This window comes from Neoarius graeffei, chromosome 5 (assembly GCF_027579695.1).
Source record: "Neoarius graeffei isolate fNeoGra1 chromosome 5, fNeoGra1.pri, whole genome shotgun sequence".
Lineage (NCBI taxonomy): Eukaryota > Metazoa > Chordata > Actinopteri > Siluriformes > Ariidae > Neoarius > Neoarius graeffei.
In genome coordinates, this window is record NC_083573.1 from 100,704,722 (window position 1) to 100,728,357 (window position 23,636).

A 23,636-nucleotide genomic window follows, 5' to 3' on the forward strand; every position below is an offset into this window, starting at 1 on the left:
TAAAGCACGACCATCCTCCCCAAGTAGTAGTCTAGCATATGTAAAGCCTGGTCGGACGAGAGGGGGTGCCTTGGGAAAGTAACAGGTCTATTAATAATGATAATAATAATAATAATAATAATAATTATTATTTACTGAATTCCTCACCACCCGCTCGGTGAGTTGCTTTTGTGTCTTCTTCCTTTACAGGAGAGAAAGTGTGCCATTTATGCTATTTGTAAAGAGAACACATCTGAGTGCTTGTTTCGTTTCCCTGCAGTCTTGACGCACTGAGATTGCTTCTTGTTTTCAACGCGTTTATTATATTTTCCTCCAGGAAGCTCTTCGCAACATGGTTGCTTGAATGAGCTGCTAAACTGTCATTTTAATGAGAACACAGATCAGCAAAGCAACTTTGTTTTATTAAAAAAAAAAACGTGCCAGGCACCATTGGAATATCTTGCTGCGAAACGTGTTCGGTGCATAAAAGACCTTTACTTCAGCCCAGACTGCTCAACGACACCGACAGACTGCTCCAAGTGCAGCCATATTCAAAACAAGCAACAGATCTATGTCAGTTATCTACGTTATGCAAAAACACTCTTTAGCCAACAACACTTAGGCTATTACATGGCCAAAACAGAGAATAGCCGCGGATGCGCACTTGCGCGCCCGAAGACACACTATAGACAGGGCGAACCACTGTGGAGCGCTTATTGTTTCATGATTAACAACCACCACCACACCCCACCCCGCTTTTTTTGACAAATCGCACCCTGACTACATGCTTTGCTGTACAATTAAATTAGGCTAAGACATTATAATGCTGACTCATTTTCAGAATAGTGGAAGTCATAATTTTTCTCCCCCCGTTTCTGCGCCCCTGGATGGACGCAGCGTCCTTAGCATCAGTGGTGTAGTCTACTTTTTTGCAGTGGGTATACTCAGTGCTTGCCATGCAACGCCCCCCCCCGGTAAAAAATTTATACTCACACACACACACACATTATATATATATATATATATATATATATATATATATACACACACACACACACACACACACGTGTGTTGTGGCTATACTGTTATACTTGTACTCATCCATCTTGTAACTGTCCGATAACCTGAAAGCAACACCTCATGAGCACCATCACTGCCTAATGCATAGTAATATGCATCTTGAAACTGGTTTTGTGTACAGATCTACTGTATGCAAAACAAATGTGGTTTAAATGTACAAAATTTATAAAATTTTGATTCACCGTTCAACTTAAGATAAGTGGGCTTTTCCATCATTGTTTTTTTATTTTTCATGTATCAAGAAAATTTGACATATTGACATGTAAATTAAACACATCACACAATAATATATTTTTAACATATTAAATGCATTTCTTATTTCTTATCTATTCAGCACATCAGCTTAAATGAACAAGAAAACATCCTAGATGTGCTAAAACAAATGTTTGCTTCAGAGAAGAAAAAATTAATTTAATTAACAAATACGCAATGCCCTTCAGTGTGTTAGTCCACAAGCCCTGCAAAAAAGGTCTACAGGACTTTCCAGGTGTTTTTATATTCTGGCATTTGAGGTCTGCATTGCTCCTTGGTTGTGTTGCAGAGTGATGGCTGAGGACACTTCTGAAAACACTGAAATAGTGTCGTTTGTTTTCATTTCATGATTTCGCAAGCTTGATTGAATGCTAGATAATGCCGCATGGTCTGTCATGACTGAATAAGCACTGTTGCTTAGCAACAAGTCAAAGGCAGACCCCTTCGCATGTTTGTAAACAAACTGACTGTTGCTAGGATGCGCGCGCAGCCTGGACTCAGAAACAATGGCGCTGCCCATAGACCGGCATTATGAGCTGTCAGATTATGCCAAACAATTGTCGTGACAAGATCGAGAATGCTACATAAATAAGTTAACTCTAACAAGTGGACATCGCCTACCGGATCCGCATTTAATTAAAGAGTGGACGGACGATGTTAGTAAGTTCCCTGGTATACAATGGCCAGATATATACTCGTACCTTATTGACCAGACTTCAGTGTACACCCACGAAAAACTTCGTGCCTACATCATCCAACATATCCACAATGATAGTGTAAAGAGTGCAGCTAAGAGAAATCAGAGCTGCGTAAAAAGCGAGAGGCAGAGAGCAGAAATGAAACTGAACGGGGTGGGAGCTAGGTTAGAGCAGTCAACGTAAGTTGGCATTTAGAGCGAGGGCACACGATTTTACCTTTCCATCCTTGCTTTAAAATTGTGATTTTCGGCAGACACAAATAATGACGGCACAAAATCTGGTCTGCTTGAGTCAAGCGAGACCTCTCCTACAAACACAATTGCATGCAAAGCTAAGTTAACATGCTAACAATATTCATTACATTGTGTAACTATGACCAGCTAATCAGACAAACGCTACCAAAGTATTTTGCTACATCAATAAACGAAGACTAGAAAGAATAAAAAAGAAAGATTTAATAAATAGCCTGATCTTACCTGTGATGAAGTGGCGCTGCCAACCCGCGCATTTTTGATGGTGCTTTCATCCCAGTCTACACGTTTGATGGCTTGTAGCCAAAGACGTCGGTGATTTTTTCGGAATGGGTGAGATCCTGCTGGAATTCTGAACATTTTAACCCCATCACTGCTACGATTCTGACACCCGACAACACAACAACTCGGCATTTCTTCCAAATCTTTCTTCTCGTCTCTACCGTCGCTGAGTCTTTTTTGGGTCCAGGCTGCGCGCGCAATTTCCTCTTACGTATGAATGACGTTTACTGCGAAGGGGGACGGCTGGCTTGACTGACATACGTAGCAACAGTTGCTAAGGGGGGCGGAGCTCCCGGAAGGGTCAATTCTCTGCTCTTGGATCAACTCGCAACGCCTTGAGTGCTGAGTCGGGCTCTGTCAGCGTCTAATCAATGAAGCCCATAGGATTTGAATTGAATAGGCGCTTGTAGCGCTAAAGCGCGTTTGGTGGACACAGGCATTTAGGAATGGAACTGTGGAACATTCATCTGACAATGTTGACGTTGGTTTGGCCAGTTCAAATAACAAATATATTTTTCGGTACGCGCATGCGCAAATCACTGAGCTCTTCAGTGAGTATACGGAAATCGCTGAGCTTTTCCAGTGGGCATACGGCGTATACCTGCGTATCACGTAGACTACACCACTGCTTAGCATTCGCCTATATTGCCTATGCCACGGGCCGGCTCTGTGTGTGTGTCCGCGTCTGTCTGTCTGTCTCCAGTGTGTGTGTGTGTCCGCGTCTGTCTGTCTCCAGTGTGTGTCTGCGTCTGTCTGTCTCCAGTGTGTATCCATAGTGTGTGTGTCCCTCCCTCCGCCCAGAGCAGGAAGTGAAAGTGAAAGTCAGCAGCTCCATTTAGTGCCGAGGAGAAAACGAACCTTTTCAGGACTAAAACACGGTGAGTTTCTCCATCTAAAGCTTTAATAGAACCCTCTGAAAGTATTGGCCCCTTGCCGTGACGTCGCATTTCCGTTCTCCCCCGTCGCCTGGGGAACAAGCGAACTTTGTTCCCAGACTGAAGCCAAGTGAAGATGTCCGGCGTCTGTTGCTGTTGTCCGAAGAAAACTGCAGCTAAAAAAGCTCTGCTACTGGATTACTTGGATAATCTTAGTCAGAAAGAAGCGAAGGATAGATATCGGCGGAAATGAGAGTTTATTAGCGGTTATGATCCCAACAAAATCCCTCGAAGCGACTGGAGTGGCGGTGCAGATTTGTGGGCGAGCGGTAGCGTTAGCGCCATGCTGGAACAGACCTTCTTTTTCCTGAAGAGGAAACACACGGAAGAACACTTACAATAATAATAATAATAATAATAATACATTTTCTTTATAAGCGCCTTTCAAGGTACCCAAGGACACTGAACAGTAAAAACCAAACAATAAAAAGCAAAACAATAGAATAACAACAATAATAAAATAAGAAATAAATAATATTAATAACGTTATTAAAAATCAAAGAGAAAAGGCCAAGCTAAAAAGATGTGTTTTTAGCTGTTTTTTGAAAGAGGACAGTGTTGAGCATTGGTGCTCAACGCTAGTGGCCGGGCATTCCACAGCTTAGGGCCATTTAGGCTACGTTTACATTAGACCGTATCTGTCTCGTTTTCTTCGCGGACGCACTGTCCGTTTACATTAAACCCCATGGAAAAGCCAGGAAACGGGAATCCGCCAGCATCCACGTATTCAATCCAGATCGTGTCAGCTCCGGTGCTGTGTAAACATTCAGAATACGCGAATACGCTGTGCTGAGCTCTAGCTGGCGTCTCATTGGACAACGTCACTGTGACATCCACCTTCCTGATTCACTGGCGTTGGTCATGTGACGCGACTGCTGAAAAACGGCGCGGACTTCCGCCTTGTATCACCTTTCATTAAAGAGTATAAAAGTATGAAAATACTGCAAATACTGATGCAAATACTGCCCATTGTGTAGTTATGATTGTCTTTAGGCTTGCCATCCTTCCACTTGCAAGTAGTAAGTGATGTGCGCTGGGATCACACACACAGCGGCTCAGTCCCGAATCACTGCTTGTTCACTTCACTCGCGCGCTGTGTGAGCTGCGCAGGGCCGGAGTGCGCACCCTCCAGAGGGCACTCACTGTTCAGGGCGGAGTGATTTGGAGCGCAGGATGCCTGCGGAGCTGAGCGTATCCGCGTATTGGTGTTGCTGTGTGCACGGTTAACGGTTTTAGTGTAAACGCGAATCGTTTAAAGAACATTAATCTGATGATCCGCTGATTCGACGTAATGTAAACGTAGCCTTACACTGAAAGCCCCGTCACCCATAGAGCAGAGCTGAGAGTAAGGGACTGCTAACAGGTGGACATTTGTGGAGCGAATATTTAGAGGTAGCTGATATGGAGTTAGGAGATTTGATAAATAGGGAGGGGCCAGGTTATGTAGGGATTTGTAGACAAGTAAGATAATTTTGTACTGGATGCGGTATTTAACTGGGACCCAGTGCAGGTTGTATAGAATAGGAGTGACATGATCCCAGGGCCTGGTGTGAGTGAGTACCCTAGCAGCTGAGTTTTGGACATATTGCAGCCTATTTAGTCGCTTGGCTGGGATGCCATCGAGCAGGGCATTGCAGTAGTCCAGTCTTGAGGTGACAAAAGCATGTATAAGCATTTCAGCTGCAGATGAAGTTAAAGAGGGACGGAGTTTGGAGAGACTTTTCAGGTGAAAAAAGCTGTTTTAGTAATACTTTTAATGTGTGAGTCAAAAGAGAGAGTAGAGTCCAGAATAACACCCAGATTTCTTACTTCAACAGTAGTGAAGGTGAAATAACCAGGAATAGATAGCTGTGAGTGCTCCAGTTTTTTCAAGATAGAAGGGGTGGAAATGAGGATGGCTTCTGTTTTGTCTTGATTTAATTTAAGAAAGTTCTGCACCATCCAATTGTTAACTGCATTTAGACAGTTGACAAGATTGGATGGAGGGAGTGGGTAAGAGGGTTTGGTTTGAATGTAAATTTGGGTGTCATCTGCATAACAGTGAAAGTTGAGCCCATAATGCTGTATTATGTGGCCAAGAGGGAGGATGTATATTACAAATAATAAGGGTCCCAGGACAGAGCCCTGAGGGACACCATGAAGGAAGGGTGATTTAGGGGATCTAAAGTCTCCAATTGACACAAAATGTTCTCTCATGGTAAGATAAGATTTGAACCAGGCTAAAGAAGAACTAGTGATGCCAAGCAGAGTTTCTAAGCGGCTCAATAAAAGATTGTGACATACAGTGTCAAAAGCTGCTGTAAGGTCAAGGAGAACAAGTATACTGACATGGCCAGTGTCAGCAGCTAACAGCAAATCGTTGATAACCTTGACCAGGGCAGTCTTGGTGCTGTGCATGGCCCTAAACCCAGACTGAAACTTCTCCCAAAGATTATATTGGGTTAAATGCTCTTGGAGCTGATTGGCAACAATACGCTCTAGGACTTTTGCAATGAAGGGAAGATTGAAAATGGGGCGATAATTTTTAAATCATCAATAGCTGCTCCAGGTTTTTTCAAGACAGGAGTGATAGCTGCTTGTAGCGGGTTTAACGTGTGGGTGGAGCACAGAAGACGGCAGGACAGAGATCAGGATTAAATATCGTGCTTTATTGCCGCACTTTTCAGTCGGGCACACACCAAGCAACACTCCGAGATTCACACACACGCACACTCGTGAATCTCCTCTCGGCCAGCTCCCCTCCGCTCTCACTCTCCCTCCTTAAATAGGGCACGGTTTACTGGGGAGAACACACACAAAACACAGGTTAATTACACTCAGGTGAAGCGATTCTGCCACTTACCTTCCCCAACTCCTCCCTCTTGTCACAGACCGGCGCTTGACCACGCCCCCGCTGCCACATACCCCCACCGCCCGACTCAGGCCAGGCGCCCGTCCGGCCCGCAGCCGACTCCCCCCCCCCCCCCCCCTTGATGGGAGAGGAAGTCCGCTACGACCATCTGCGCCCCCGGCCTGTGGACCACCTTGAAGTTGAAAGGTTGGAGCACCAGATACCAACGGGTGATCTGCGCGTTGGCATCCTTCATGCGGTGGAGCCACTGGAGGGGCGCGTGGTCCAAACAGAGGGTGAAAGAGCGCCCCAGCAGGTAGTAACGGAGGGCGAGGACCGCCTACTTGATCACCAGGCACTCTTTCTCGATGGTGCTGTAGCGCCCTTCATGCACTGACAGCTTTCGGCTGATATATAACACTGGGCGGTCCTCTCCCCCCACCTGCTGGGACAAAACGGCCCCCAGCCCTCTGTCCGACGCATCCGTCTGTAACAAAAAAGGAAGAGAGAAGTCAGGGGAGTGCAAAAGTGGCCCCCCACACAGTGCAGCCTTTACCTCAGAGAAAGCCCGCTGGCACTGCTCCGTCCACTGGACCGGATCTGGTGCCCCCTTTTTAGTGAGGTCAGTCAGCGGGCTGGTGACGTCCGAATAATTAGGTATAAACCTACGATAATAGCCAGCCAGCCCCAGGAACTGTCTCACCCCCTTTTTGGTCTTGGGCCTCGGGCAGGCCGCAATCGCTGCTGTCTTATTAATTTGGGGACGCACCTGCCCGTTACCCAAGTGGAAGCCCAGATACCGTACTTCCAATCGCACACTTCTTTGGGTTGGCAGTGAGCCCCGCCCGCCTCAGCGACCTAAGGACGGCCGTCAGGTGTTGCAGGTGCCTCTGCCAGTCATTACTATAAATGATGATGTCATCTAAGTAAGCGGCCGCATAGGTGGCGTGGGGCCAGAGGACCTGGTCCATCAGCCGCTGAAACGTAGCGAGCGCCCCAAACAGCCCAAACGGAAGTGTGACGAACTGGTGTAAGCCGAACAGTGTGGAGAAGGCCGTTTTTTCCCAGGATAATGGAGTCAAGGGGATCTGCCAATATCCCTTCGTCAAATCCAGTGTCGAGTAAAAGCGAGCCGTGCCTAGTCGATCGAGCAGCTCATCAATATGAGGTGCCTTGGTCAGTCAGAATCTCTTTCGGGATTCCAACCCGGGAGATGACGTGGAAGAGGGCCTCTGCAATACTATGTGCGGAGATATTGCGGAGAGGCACCGCTTCCGGGTATCGCGTTGCATAGTCCACCAGAACCAATATAAAGCGGTACCCTCATGTTGACCGATCTAATGGCCCGACGAGATCCATCCCAATTCTTTCAAACGGGGTCTTGATTAATGGTAGGGGGCGCAAGGGCACTTTTGGAATGGCCGCTGGATTTACTAATTGGCATTTGCGGCACGCCGTACACCACTTACGGATGTCGCCACGAATCCCCGGCCAGTAGAATCGGGCCATTATCTGGGCGAGTGTCTTATCCTGCCAGAGGTGTCCCGCCATGGGATTAAAGTGAGCCGCCTGGAATACCAATTCCCGGCGGCTCTTTGGAATTAACAACTGGGTGACTCGCTCCTTCGTCTGAGTGTCCTGCGTCACTCGGTATAACCTATCCTTCAAAATGGAAAAAGAGGGGAAGGACGGGGTGGCGTTCGGCTGGAGCGTTTGACCATCGATTACTCTCACTTGGTCAAACGCATGTCGCAGAGTCTCGTCTCGCGATTGTTCCAGTGGGAAATCCGCGAGGGATTCCCCAATAGAAAGAGGAGGGGCCGGGGGCTCCTCACTCTGTCGCGGAGATGACGTAGACGGCTCTGCGACCGCAGCTCCAGCCAAAGCGACACCGGGACCCTCCCCTGATAACCGGCAGGACCCACTCTTTACTAGGCGTGCCATCAACCCCCGAAATCCCGGCCAATCAGTCCCCAAGATCAAAGAGTGGGTAAGGCGAGGATTAACCGCCACTTTCACTATCGATTTTTCCCCTCTGAAATGTATGTGGACCGACGCCAACGGGTAGCTGTGAATATCCCCGTGCACACACAACACCTTCACCCCTTGTGCTCCCCCCAATGCCTCGTCTTGCACCAGGCTTTGGCGGATTGAGGTCTGATTGCAACCCGAATCCACCAACGCCTGATATGTCGCCCCTTGTACACTTACCGGTATGCGATACGCTCCGGCCTGATCGAGGGCAGCCTCTGGCGCGTCGGGGATCCGCACCACCGCCCCCACCTCCATTGCTGCACACTGATGCTGCAGGTGGCCCGGTTCCCCGCAGCGCCAGCAAACCGGCCCGGGCCTCCCCTCTGCAGCTGTGGTTTGAGGGTCACTCACCTGAGGGGGGGGAGAGACAGACACAGAAGGGAGAAACGGGAGGGCACCACGGGTGCGGCGGGCCGGCTGGGGTGGAGCCAGCCCCCGCCTCCGTGGTGGGGGAATGGGGCGAGGACGGGACACGGGAGGAGGGGGAAGAGAGAGAAGAGGAGAGAGAAGACGACGTCATCCGTTGTCCTGCCGCCGGGACAGCCACCAGATGATCCTCCGCCAGTCCCACGGCCTGATCCAGCGACGCCGGGCGGTGGCACTGGACCCACTCCGCGGTTCCGGCGGGTAGGCGGGCGATGAACTGTTCCAGCACCACCTGGTCGATGATTCCCTCGGCGTCGCGATCTTCGGCCCTCAGCCACCGCCAGCAGGCATCCCGGAGCTGCTGGCCGAACGCGAACGGGTTGCCGACTTCCTCCATTCGCAGCGCGCGGAAGCGCTGGCGCTGCTGCTCCGGCGTTCGCCCCACGCGCTGGAGGACAGCCCGGTGAAGGTCGGCGTAGGCCAGCCGGCGGTCGGCGGGGAGCTGTAGTGCGGCTAACGGCGCCTCTTCCGTCAGGAGGGGGAGGAGGCGTGCCGCACGCTGCTCCATCGGCCACCCCGAGGCTTCGGCGACCTGCTCGAACAACGCGATGAAAGCCTCGGGGTCGTCCTGCGGGCCCATCTTGGTCAAGGTGAGGGGAGATGGGCCCGCGGCCGGGGCACTGGTGGACCCCGCCGACGCGAGGAGGCGCCGGAACGCCTCTCGGTCTTCCTGTTGAGCCAGCACCAGGGCTTCAAAGTGGCGCTCCTGCTCCTTCCGGAGCGTGACGAGTGCCTGGTGCTGGCTCTGCTGAGCCGTGGTGAGGGCGTGGACCAAGTCCGCGAATGGGGAGGATTCCATGGGGCTGCAGGACAGGTGCTCCACCGTCCCGGGTTTCGGCACCACTGTAGCGGGTTTAACGTGTGGGTGGAGCACAGAAGACGGCAGGAGAGAGATCAGGATTAAATATCGAGCTTTATTGCCGCACTTTTCAGTCGGGCACACACCAAGCAACACTCCGAGATTCACACACACGCACACTCGTGAATCTCCTCTCGGCCAGCTCCCCTCCACTCTCACTCTCCCTCCTTAAATAGGGCGTGGTTTACTGGGGAGAACACACACAAAACACAGGTTAATTACACTCAGGTGAAGCGATTCTGCCACTTACCTTCAACCAACTCTGCCCTCCTGTCACAGACCGGTGCTTGACCACGCCCCCGCTGCCACACTGCTGTTTTGAGAGCCTGAGGGACTAATCCAGTTGAAAGGGGTGAGTTTATTATCTTAACTAGCAGGGGACAGAGAACTGGCAGGCAAATCTTGACCAAACAGGTGGGCATAGGGTCGAGGAGACAGGTGGTAGGCCTGGATTTAGATACTAAGCTGAGGACATACTGCTCATCAACTAATGAGAAAGCAGAGAAAGATCCAGCTGGTGGTGGACAGGGAAAGGGGACATTAGAGGGAGTGATGGGAGTGGATTTGATCTGCTTGTATATAGAGTTAATTTTATTTTGAAAAAATCAAGAAATTCACAACAAAGATCAGTGGAAGAAGTAAGAGGAAAGTTTTTAGCAGGCAAAAGAAGTTTGTTTACAATAGAAAAAAGGGCTCTAGGGTTTCCTTGGCCTCTGGTAATGATGGTGGTGTAATAGCTGGTCTTGGCATCAATTGGAGACTCTTTGTAGTCAGAGACATGGTCACTGTATGCCAGCTCATGAACTGTCAGGCCAGTTTTACGACTAAGTCTCTCCAGCTGCCGACCAGCAGCCTTCATTTTACGAAGCTCAGGTGTAAACCATAGAGCAGAGTGAGAGAAAGAGACAGTATGCGTCTTCAGGGGGGCAAGGTAATTGAGAGAGTCAGCAAGGTGAGAGTTGTAGAGCATGACTAACTCCTCAGGGGATGAGTTTAATGATTTAGTGGTCAGAATAGGATGTAGTGTGTCAAATAAATCAGCTGTAACTATGTTTTTTCTGTTCCTGTATGTGATGGTGCGAAATGCACACCTGCGATGGAGAGGCTCAGGGACAGCAATATTAAAAAAATAGCCATGTGATCAGAAACACAGAAATCTCTGGAATATAAATTTGATGGTGTGATGCCAGAGGTACAAACAAGATCTAAGATATGACCCTTTGAGTGGGTGGGAAAATCTACATGTTGGGTGAAATCAAAACAATCAAGGACAGCCACAAAGTTTTTAGCAAAATCACAGTTATCTGAGTCAACATGAATGTTCAAATCACCAAGCACTAGTATAGATGGACACAGAGCACTGACAGATGAAAGCAGCTCAGACAATTCATGAATAAAAACAGAGGAAACTCTGGGAGGCCGGTAAATGAGCAAAAGCAGTAGAGGTAGACCACCAGTAAATTTCAGAGCAAGACATTCAAATGATGAAAAATCCTGCAAGGGCATAGATACAATCCTATAACTAGAGCGATAGATCACAGCAAGACACCCCCCCGCCCAGTTAAATGTGGCTTCTCCATATGCGCATATCCTACAGGAGTAGCTTTATTTAAGGCCAGAAAATCATTTGGTATTTGCCAAGTTTCAGTTAAACATAATATATCTATGCCAACATCAGTGATCAAGTCATTAATGTAGGGTGCTTTTTTATTAAGAGATCGCATATTTAATAAAGCAAACTGCGCATTTCTTGAGGAAGGGCAATTCTGTGAAGTTTTAACGAAATTTATGGGACACAAGTTCGTAAAGTCAACAGAGCGCCTCTCAGCGACAGTCCGCTTGATGTTACGATTCCAGCTCCAAAACGAATCAATGTCGTTTAGATGTTGGTGGTGAGCAAACGTCCGTCCAGAGCCCCTATGTATACCGGTATATTTAGGCCGACGCAGGAATCCAAGATGTTTGTGCGCAAGCAGAGTGTCAGGGAATTTATATGTTTTATTCCCCAAATAGTGGAGATAGGCAGACGAATATTTAAGCGCCATGGAGAAGTCCCAGGAAAGCCGATGCGAAAGTTTTGGCTCACTGTAAAGCCAGTGTAGGTGGCTTAGATCAAAAACAAGGAGCCAGAGTAGAATCACTGTTGCACGCGCCATCCAAGCAAGCAAACGTAGTCTACACACAGAGCAGCTAGCCAGACACCTGTGCCCTTAACACATTAGCCAACAGGATACTCCATTTGACACTCCAGAGGGCAGGCAACAGAAATAGCCAGCCCTAGGGAGAGCAGTAGTTCATTCTAACAAAAAACTTACCCACATAGCAAGTAAGAGACTTACCCAAAAGAACAGTTAAGGCGGACACACCTAAGAGGGCTCACGCAAGGTAATACAGGGTAGTCAGCGTTCATAGTAGCCTAGTCCATCAGTTTGTCTAACAGTTCAGTAAACTCCTGTTTTAAAGTCCAGACAGGTAGATAAGATGAATCCCCAGTCAGTACACAGTCTATATCCTGATTTCAGCAGTAGCAGATGGCTTATCTTAGGATGTCAAGAGCAAACAGGTTTCCGAGGGCATTGGAAATATCTGACACAGGTGGTCCTGGAATCTGCTCAACAGGTAATGTTACTGTTTAAGCAAGTATTTGCAGATGACATTCAAGGAAGAGCGAGAAGAAACCCATCTCCCAGAGAAGGTTAGGGAAAAATAAAAACACACAGATAGCGTGAAAGTAAAATGCTAAAAATAATAATAATCAAACAAATGTGGGACCGAGGAGTAGCGGCAGCCAAATGCGCCAGCGTTCACTCAAAACCGGAAATCGCAGCGGATCCCTCTACTACCTCATTAGACACTCAGTCACACTTACAGACTACAAAAGCCACAAAACCTTCTTTGTGTAAAGACTTTTTGCAGACAAGTCCATACTTGTGGGGAAAGTAAAGACTGTTGTGACTATATGAAGTCAGAACAGAACAAAGGCAGTTTCACAGGAATGGTTTTATTGGACTTGCAAAAGGCCTCTGACTCTGTGGAACATAGTATTTTGTGAATTAAATTGTAATCTTTTGTTCTGCAGAAACCTGCTATTAACTGGTTTAAAGCCGACCCTTCTGATAGGCAGCAGTGTGTTGAGGCTGGTGGCGTCACCTCCTCACCTGCAAATGTGGTCTGTAGGGTCCCCCAGGGATCAATATTAGGTCTTTTCATCTTTTTGGTTTATGTTAATGATATGCTCTCAGCAGTGTAATGTAAACTACTGCTGTATGTTGACGATTCTGCCCTTCTGGTGTCGGGCAAAAACACTGTGGATATTCAGCAGCATCTGTCTTGTGAGCTTCAATCAGTCCAAGAGTGGCTTGTAGAAAACAAGTTGTCTCTGCACCTTGGCAAGACAAAACCCATACTTTTTGGCTCCAAACCTAGACTTAATAGTAACAAGTCTCCGGATGTCACATGTTATGGTAAAAAAAATTACCAGTAAACCCTCTGTGAAATAATTAGGCATGGGATTAGACCAGTCTCTTAGTGGGAGCCATGTAGCTGACAATATTATATGTAAGGCCAACACCAAACTCAGGTTTCTATACAGGCAGGCCAGGAACCTCGATAAGGCAATCAAGAAACTTTTAATGTCAGCTCTTATCCAAAGTCATTTTGTCAGCTTATCCCCACCCCTCCATGTCTCAACAACCTCAAGGACAGAGATATTTACACTCAATCATTTCTACAGTGATACTAATTATTGTTAAAACAATATCTGAAGTGTTATTATTTGTAAACTAACAAAATATCTTGGTTTAGACTTTCAAACAATATTTTAAGATTTTATTTTAATTTTATCTAATAGTGGATGGAACAATAATTACAAACACTAACAGAATCAGCACATTCCAGCTGTAGCTGTAGTCATACAATAACTATAATCACCCTTGTGATAATAATTTCAATAATCGGTTAATGTTCAGTTCCCTCTTCATTTATTCTTGATTCAAAAGGCACAATTGAGTCACACAGGTTGATCAGTGTGTAACGGACAATAACAATTTTATCCAAAACAGTTTTCCCTGAGGGGCGGCACGGTGGTGTAGTGGTTAGCGCTGTCACCTCACTGCAAGAAGGTCTGGGTTCGAGCCCCGTGGCCGGCGAGGGCCTTTCTGTGCGGAGTTTGCATGTTCTCCTCGTGTCCACGTGGGTTTCCTCCGGGTGCTCCGGTTTTCCCCCACAGTCCAAAGACATGCAGGTTAGGTTAACTGGTGACTCTAAATTGACCGTAGGTGTGAATGTGAGTGTGAATGGTTGTCTGTGTCTATGTGTCAGCCCTGTGATGACCTGGCGACTTGTCCAGGGTGTACCCCACCTTTCGCCCGTAGTCAGCTGGGATAGACTCCAGCTTGCCTGCGACCCTGTAGAACAGGATAAAGCAGCTAGAGATGATGAGATGAGTTTTTCCTGACTTAGTCGATTTATTTCCATTTCACATGCATGCAGCTGGTGTAAAGTTCAGTGTGTGTGTGTGTAGAACTCTCTCGAACTGTAGGTTCATTACTACACTCTGGCTCCATGGGGACATTTTGCACAGGACTGGGTTCCTCTGATTACAGAAACAAAGCTCCAGCGCTCTCTGCTCTTAATCTGTTCTGTTCTTTCAGGATATACAGTGGTGCTTGAAAGTTTGTGAACCCTTTAGAATTTTCTATATTTCTGCATAAATATGACCTAAAACATCATCAGATTTTCACACAAGTCCTAAAAGTAGATAAAGAGAACCCAGTTAAACAAATGAGACAAAAAATATTATACTTGGTCATTTATTTATTGAGGAAAATGACCCAATATTACATATCTGTGAGTGGAAAAAGTATGTGAACCTTTGCTTTCAGTATCTGGTGTCACCCCCTTGTGCAGCAATAACTGCAACTAAATGTTTGCGGTAACTGTTGATCAGTCCTGGACACCGGCTTGGAGGAATTTTAGCCCATTCCTCCGTACAGAACAGCTTCAACTCTGGGATGTTGGTGGGTTTCCTCACATGAACTGCTTGCTTCAAGTCCTTCCACAACATTTCAATTGGATTAAGGTCAGGACTTTGACTTGGCCATTCCAAAACATTAACTTTATTCTCCTTTAACCATTCTATGGTAGAACAACTTGTGTGCTTAGGGTCGTTGTCTTGCTGCATGACCCACCTTCTCTTGAGATTCAGTTCATGGACAGATGTCCTGACATTTTCCTTTAGAATTCGCTGGTATAATTCAGAATTCATTGTTCCATCACCGATGGCAAGCCGTCCTGGCCCAGATGCAGCAAAACAGGCCCAAACCATGATACTACCACCACCATGTTTCACAGATGGGATAAGGTTCTTATGCTGGAATGCAGTGTTTTCTTTTCTCCAAACATAATGCTTCTCATTTAAACCAAAAAGTTCTATTTTGGTCTCATCCGTCCACAAAACATTTTTCCAATAGCCTTCTGGCTTGTCCACGTGATCTTTAGCAAACTGCAGACGAGCAGCAGTGTTCTTTTTGGAGAGCAGTGGCTTTCTCCTTGCAGCCCTGCCATGCACACCATTGTTGTTCAGTGTTCTCCTGATGGTGGACTCATGAACATTAACATTAGCCAGTGTGAGAGAGGCCTTCAGTTGCTTAGAGGTTCCCCTGGGGTCCTTTGTGACCTCGCCGACTATTACACACCTTGCTGTCGGAGTGATCTTTGTTGGTTGACCACTCCTGGGGAGGGTAACAATGGTCTTGAATTTTCCCCATTTGTACACAATCTGTCTGACTGTGGATTGGTGGAGTCCAAACTCTTTAGAGATGGTTTTGTAACCTTTTCCAGCCTGATGAGCATCAACAATGCTCTATCTGAGGTCCTCAGAAATCTCCTTTGTTTGTGCCATGATACACTTCCACAAACATGTGTTGTGAAGATCAGACTTTGATAGATCCCTGTTCTTTAAATAAAACAGGGTGCCCACTCACATCTGATTGTCATCCCATTGATTGAAAACACCTGACTCTAATTTCACCTTCAAATTAACTGCTAATCCTAGAGGTTCACATACTTTTGCCACTCACAGATATGTAATATTGGATCATTTTCCTCAATAAATAAATGACCAAGTATAATATTTTTGTCTCATTTGTTTAACTGGGTTCTCTTTATCTACTTTTAGGACTTGTGTGAAAATCTGATGATGTTTTAGGTCATATTTATGCAGAAATACAGAAAATTCTAAAGGGTTCACAAACTTTCAAGCACCACTGTATCGCACATGTCGCTCCTTGTTGGGTTTTTTACTGAATTTTGTCCGAGTTGTTTGTCTGGTGTCCAGTCTGAGTTTTCCGTGTCGAATAAGGAAGTTGGTTCATCTGTAAGAAAATCATTTGATTTTGTTTGAACACTTTCATGAAGAAGCTCACTCGAATGTGAGCAGAAATGAAACGAGATTTTTAAGCAAATGCTTCCATACTCATATCCGACTTTCTATTTTAAAAAAATACATTTTAAATACAATCACGAATTTCTCTGGAGTTCTCGGACTTGCCTCCTCTCGTCATATTGTTCTTGATGTATTTGCTTCTTTATTAACATTTTTCTTGATAGCGGGGAGACGGTAATACATTTTATATATTTATTTGTTTGAACAACCAAATACAGCACAAAAATGAATCATATTTAAGAGAGGATGCACACAAAAATCGAGCAAATTCGCAAAATCATGGGCTCGGCATGAGCATTCGTTTGACCCTTTTTCACACCCCCCACCATCATTCAGAATAAAATTAATTATACTTGTTAAACGGCTCAGTTTTTATTGTATGTTTTTTATATTACACCTGAACACAAGTGTCAGCGTATACACTATGAAAAGGCAACAAGTATTCGATCAACACATGTGATTAACTGTCACTAAATTTCGTTGAAAAGAAAGAAATGAAATAAATCATATACATTTTGACTTCTGGCTGATTGTGTTATGATTAACTAGACGGGCGCGCACAAACTGGACCACACACAGCTAAAACATTATTGATAGAAAAATTAAAAAAATTGTTTTGTGAAAATCTGTCAAGCCAAAGTGAACACTAGCCTTTTCTTGGGACACTACTACAGTCACCTTTACTGTCTGCCGGTTTTAGAGAGGATTAACCCGAATTTGTTTTATCAGTTGAGCACAAGAGAACAGTTCAAGACACAATATTTATTTATAACAATTACACTGCCTCAGAAATTCCTCCAACTTGCTAAGGTCTGGCGCTTTCGTTTTTGACTTTACATCAGAGGTGTCGATATCGAACCTCTCGCAGATATCGCGAAGCATGCTCACAACAAAGGTTGACAGCTTTGACCTTGCCCTCATCTCACACAGATTGTAGCGATCGTGCTAGACAGGGTGCTGCAAACTCAAGCTGCACATAACTTCCTCACGCATGTCTTCGAAGGCTGATTCCTTAGTGGCAGCGTCTGTACCAGCTTCCTCGTCGCTCTCCACCTCTCCGCCACTGGTTATGGATAATGTGCGCTTGGAAGCCACACAGGAGAAAAAGCTCGAAATCTGCTGCGCAGTAAGAAACTCGTCACTTGAGAACAAGCGTTGCCCACTGGAATCCTTAGCTGAGATCATGAACCACGCAATATCTGCTGGGTTTGTTTTGTACACCTATTAACCAGGACCCCATCTGTTGGGCTCCTGGATTAACTTAAGAACTAATAACATTTAATTCTGTCTTTTGATTATAATCTTTGAAGTCGACAAAATATAAGCGAACAGGCCCAAGGCGCGGGAGACATTAGGGATGAGAACAGCGTTAACTTTTCTTTTTTTCCTCGGGGTTGGGTGTGTGTGGGGGAGGAGGGCTTATATAAAACTAAATAACTCATAAATAAAAAGATCAATAAGAATATTTCTGCTCGGAGCATACTCTTTGCATTCTAGGGTCAGTGACAAATAAGAGTTTGCATTATGAGCAATTCAAAAATGTTTTAATAAATTGTTTTAAAAGCTTGCATCAGGTTTGCAAAAATGTATATTTTGTATTTCTGTTGGTTTCATGTAATTTCAAATAGCTTTTGAACCATTTTTTACAAAAGGAAAGACTGATTGCCCCTGAAAATGTCAAGTGGTGTAACCACAACAAAAGGAGAAATATTAAGTATTTATTTCCACCTAGAGTGTATGCAAGTGTACTTATAAAAACAGTTACTTAATTTTAATATATCACTTGAAAATAGATTTTATTAGGATTATTCTAAAATATAATTTTATGCGTTTTTGCAATTTAGAGCAGGACAAATGCTAAAAACCCTTGGCGTTTTCTCAATAATATTTGACAAATTATGTATAAACTGTTAAAAAATATGTTAGTACATTGCAGTAGAGGATTACATCTTATTCCCCATGAATTTTCCTGTAAATTATAATATTTTTATGAAAAATACTGGTTACACCAATTGACACAAACCTGTAACTGATTTGTGTCAATTGGTGTAACCAGTATTTTTCATCGGACAATGTTGCTTTTACAGAAGAAACTGGCACTAAAAATCAAGCATCACAGTCAACAAGGTCCATTGAACTTGTGTTTTTTATTCTTTTCAATGAAGAAAAAACATCTACAGCAAGAATTGGGTGTTTTCTGTTGTTAGTTAATTTAAGAATTAGTTTAGGAAACAAACATGGCAACAACAATCATGTGAACTTCTGTTCTTTTATGAAATCATTTAAAAAACAAACATACAAAAATCATGTGAACTCATGTTTTCTATTGTGAAAAGAAGAACATCTGACTGCAATGAATTTGTGTCAAAACATGTTCAAAGTTGTCATGAGGGGGGGCTGGATGGGCTAGAGAGAGAGGGAGAATCGGGTGTTTATGGCCGTGTGTGTGGTTTGAAATGTTTTGTTATATCCTATTCCTGTCCAGCCTGTGTCAGTGTGACAGAACACCTGAATTTTCAGGCTGTGTGTGCTTGGAGTTGTTTCCAGTCATCTGTCATGAGTTTTGAATGACGTGAGTTCAAAGGTTCTGGCTCAGAGATTTTGTGCAGCCCATCAGACTCATAATAGAATAGGATGTCAGGTGGATGAGGCCAGGTGAAGACATTCTTCTCACCCAACTGTTGAATGCAGCTCACTTCCACTTCTTCACCCACCACCTGGATGACCTGTCCCACGAAAGGCTTACTTTCATATCTGACCAGAATGAACTTGCCTTTCAGATCCTGCTGACAGTTGGTAGATGTTGAAGGGAGATCTTCTGATAGGTTGCGGAAATCTGCTGGGATCGGATCATAGCACTTGCAGATATCCGGTCTTGCACAGAAACATGAGATTTCCCTCCACTGAATCACAGCTGGCTCTTCAGAGGTCATTTGATTGATTTTCAGTGTACCTTTTACGGCTGGGACATTTGTTGGGACTGATTCATCGTACTTGACAATGGCTTCCTCGGATATCCAAAAGTACTTGATGCTTGAGGGCTGATCCTTCAGGAAGTTGTAAAGTTCCTCGGCTGTCTGTAAGTCGGTACCTCTTTGGACTGCTGTGTCTGCAGTACGCTTGAGAGCCCCTCCCACTCCATCAGGAGCTCCTTTCCCATGCGACTTCTCACTGAAATTCCAAGTGACCCTTTGAAACCCACTCAGAAAAGGCACTGTGCTGAGAAGAAAAAAGTTTTTCTTGTTCCTGTATTGGGTCACTGGTCCATCACTTATGATATGTAAAGTGGTGGGTTTGTCAGATTTGCCTATGGCATCCTTCAGTACAGGCTCCATGTGAGCCCATACAGCATGTTCATCATGGTGGAGAGAAGCAGAGAAAGTGGCATAGGAAAAGGATGATGAGGTCGTATACACCACACTTGTGTGGATTGTAACCTGCTTGCAGTAAACTCATTTTTTTTAAATGAATACTTATTTTTACAGTTATTGTGAATTATAAATGCTTCCTAAGGTCATACCATTTGACATGTAACTCTGAGTACACCTGACCATACCCTAAAAATGTCAAATTATCAAGATTTCAAAGAGAGCTACTAACCTTGGCATGCAGCAGTTAGGCTAATCAGGGGTCCTTCTTTGTGATATAATTTCCTGCCACATGGTCTTCTTACACAAATGAACAAAATGGCTCCTCAAATGTTGGTTACACTGCCTTGACAATTTAGGAAGTTGACTTGACAGACACAATTCCCCAAATTAGTTATAATATTCAGTACAATGGTGTTCCATTTATTTTATTCATTGTTAAACAACACAAATGTAGGATTATGCCAAACTAGTTGATAATGCGTTTTATTGATAATTTCACCTTTTTTGAACATGTTTAAGTATTTGGTACAAAGTTTTTATGGTTACACCACATTGACATTTTTACCATTATCCCCTGAATATTCTCTAAAAATTGATCAAATCCAGAAATTTTAGACTAGGTCTTCAAAAAGAGAATGTATTCAAGTAATTTGTGAGTTTATTTTCAAATTTTAACCTTTTTAAATGTAACTAAACCATAGGAACACAAAAAAAGTTGTCACATCATTGACCCTCTAAAAATCTCAGCTGAGTGACACATATTCAGTTTTATCAATGAAATCTAAAGGCTCAAATGTTGGCAAATGTCACGCAGTCACCACCTGTGTTATTACCTTTATCAGCTACAGTTCACTGAATTCTTGACAGCTCCTGTAGAATCACCGATTGCACAGATTGCAAGCAAAGACTCAAATCATAATCAAAGAATGGAGTTTTACACTATTGTCCACTTATTATTTAAGGAATGCCAGTGCAGATTTCTCATCTACGGCTTTGAAGACAGTTTCTGATGAGTGTTTGATATCAACAAGTATTCAAGCGGGTGTTTTGACATTTCGGTACGAGCAGAAAGTCTTCACTAAACTACCGTCTACTTATATGTTTGTAGAACCACTGGATTGCACAGAATTTCAATAGTACCGGGAAGCTTTTATTCAGACCTCAAACATGTTAAAAAGCGAGATATTCGTTCTGAGTTGTAGCTGTTTTTTTTTTTTTAGAAATAAGTCAGTTTGAGTTGACAGCATCACACAGCAGGGTCACCAAATGGTCATGTTCTCGTTCATTTACGTTGAATTCCATCAGATTCAGGTATAACTTTTTTAACCTCTCGGTCAAAAAGCCAGCATAATTTTTGCATATTGCTAAAATAGGACATCTCCAGAAGGTATAACCTTAATTTGAACTCATTTGAAAAGTGAGCTCGAGAAGAAAATTCGATTTTTCATTTGCCAGGAAATTGCCTTGTTGTCAAGTGGTCCTGAAAGAATGTCCTTGATTGCTGTCACAAACATCCTCTTAATCCGGAAATCTAAAGAGATGAAGTGTTTAATATCTGGTTTAAACAAATATGGTGTCGAGTGAGGAATCGGAAGCCAGAATTTTACTCTGTGAGCCAAGTTTTGGGATTTTACCTTATTTTCAGCCCGTGTGATGATGAAATCAAAATTCTTGATTTTTTTCACAAAATTGAGAATGTTGTGGCTTGTGGCCGCCGTTTGCTCGATTTTTCTGTGCATTCTCTCTTAAAACAGATTAAACCTTGCTTACACGAAAGGTGCTGTCTGTTTGTCCCCCAGGTGGAATTATCACATGATGCGTGATGTCATGCCCAAGGGGTCGATTGGAACAGCAAGAACAATTATTTTGTTTCTGCTTTACACCGAACACATTTGGGTTTGAGATCAAAAAGATGAATATGAGCCAATAGATCAGAATTTCAGCTTCATTTCCTGATCTTTACATCTCGATGTGTTCAGCAACAGAACATGACACCTTTGGAGGCAGACCACCCAATGGTTATGTGAGCAAAAGTTTTGGGACATATAGTCTTAAAGTAAATGAGAAAAACAGAAGAAGTGCCCTTGCTGTTCCAGCGCTTTCAGAGGGGTCTGTATAAATACGTGAGACATGAGGACATGAGATTAAAACTAATCACAGTGGAGACAGATGGATCATCTGAAACCAAATAAGGCATTTAATGTCACTTTTCATAAATGTTCCTCAGCTTTGAATTGCTGGCTTTTATAAGGCTTTGTTTTATTTTTATACAGAAGCCTTGTGTTACTTTCTGCTTATTAGACTAAGATTGTTGAAGAGGTTCTGTGTTAATTCAAACTGGATATACAGTCATCCATATCCACTCCATATTATATTAGCATGTACATTTCCCTTAATTTGTATCTGTAATAATATCTGTGTTGTAGAATGATGGAGGGAAAGAGATCAGACTCACCAGAACCCAGCTGTGTGTCCATGAAGAGTGACTGGTCAATGGACCATCCAGCTAACTTCAGAGACAGAGACAGTCCTGCTGATCTGAGGTCAGTATAGTGAGGTGTTTTACAGCACTGTTCCACCTGATCAAACTCACTGGTGTCATTGTGAAGCCCTTCATGAGCTTTATCAGGTGTTGAAGCAGTAAAACACTAAACTGTGCAGTGCTGCAACTCTCAGACTGGCAGTGAGGAAAACTGCTGGAAGAGTTCAGTTCAGCCTGCAGTCCCTGAGCTGGAGGGTCTGTGGTGCTACACGAGAACATTTACACCTGGGACATTAATCACTATATCACTATTTCATTCATTCACAGACATCCCAACCTGCAGAAACTCATTTCAGGGAGATGCCGCATGACTTTTTTCCCATCGGGGGGTTCTGCAGGTTGGGATGTCTGTAAACCAATCAGGATGCTCTTTGTCTAGCATGCGCTGCATGAACAGGCACACATGCAGTCTCTCTCGCTCTCCCTTGCACACTCCGTCATATGCGCGATGCAGACATTAATGTTTCGCGTGCACGCTCTTGCTCCCTTGCTCTAGATTCTGGGAGATATTATCCAATTTGCAGGCATCAGGGAGCCACTATCAGTCTGCGGGAGACTCCCGGAACTTCCGGGAGACTTGGGATGTCTGCATTCATTCAAACATTTGTTTCTAAATGTGTGTGTGTCAGTGAGGAAATCCTGAACTCAGTGTATTGTGTTAAGAGGAGAGTGTTAAATATCTGTCTCTGTATTTATGAGTGTGTGTTGTACAGCTATGATACATATAGTCCATATTCCAGCATGTGTTTTGTTTGTTCACAGACCACAAAAGAAGAAATCAAACATCAGCAGAAAGCAGCTGGAGTCCATATTCAAGGTGTGTGTGTACAGTTTTATCCACATACAGCAGCATTATGGGTAATCAGACACAATTTCAGTTGTAACTGACTTTTCTTCTTTTCCTGAAATAAATCCTCTCTCACTGTGTAACATTATAATATTGGGATCTGTTCCTGTGTGTTTCTCACCAGGAGCTGGAACACAAAGTCATCAGTGTGATCCAGAAGGAGCTGAAGAGGTTTAAGAAGCTCCTGAGTCCAGATTCCCCAGCATGCTCTGAGAGGGAGGTGGAGGATGAGGAGGATCAGAGCAGTGTCAGAGAGGGAGTGCTGAAGATCACACTGCACTTCCTGAAGAACATGAACCACACAGATCTCGCTCACACACTGCACTACAGTAAGAGCTCTGAGTCATCACTTTATTTTATCTCCTTCAGTTTGGTTCATATTTAAATACGTCATATTAAATTTATCAAGCTGAATAAGTCAGTGATATTATGCCGCTTTTCCACTACAAACGCGGCTGAGCCGTGCCGTGCCGAGTCGAGCTGAGTCGGGCTGAGCGGGGCTATTGAAGTTGCATTTCGACTACAACCGCGCTGAACCGTGCTGGCTGGAAGTGGGTGGACACATTGGGTGGAGTTAGCGAAAGTGGGTGGACGTCACGTGATGTCGTTAAGCAGCGCAAACAGTGACATCAGTGACAGTGGCGGAACAAGTCAGAGCCCGGCCGGGGGCGGGGCAAAGGACCGGGCATTTTATTAAAGCTTATCATAACATCATTTTAGGTTACAAAATGTCCGCAACTGCGGTGTTTACCAATTTCAACACTACCGGGTGCAACTATGTTATTTAGTACATCAAGTCCTTCAA

General features: G+C 44.5%; 1 protein-coding gene across 1 annotated transcript in view; it reads left to right on the plus strand.

The window, feature by feature from the left end:
• Positions 1–3,086: 3,086 nt before the first annotated feature.
• LOC132887193 (NACHT, LRR and PYD domains-containing protein 12-like) overlaps positions 3,087–23,636 on the plus strand; it is an 81,372-nt gene continuing 60,822 nt past the window's right edge. Inside the window, exons 1-5 of the mRNA XM_060922664.1 lie at positions 3,087–3,420; positions 9,906–9,978; positions 21,869–21,985; positions 22,747–22,801; positions 22,956–23,160. Coding sequence (XP_060778647.1) covers positions 21,870–21,985; positions 22,747–22,801; positions 22,956–23,160 — 376 coding nt within the window. The 5' untranslated portion in view covers positions 3,087–3,420; positions 9,906–9,978; position 21,869. The remainder of the gene's footprint in view (positions 3,421–9,905; positions 9,979–21,868; positions 21,986–22,746; positions 22,802–22,955; positions 23,161–23,636) is intronic.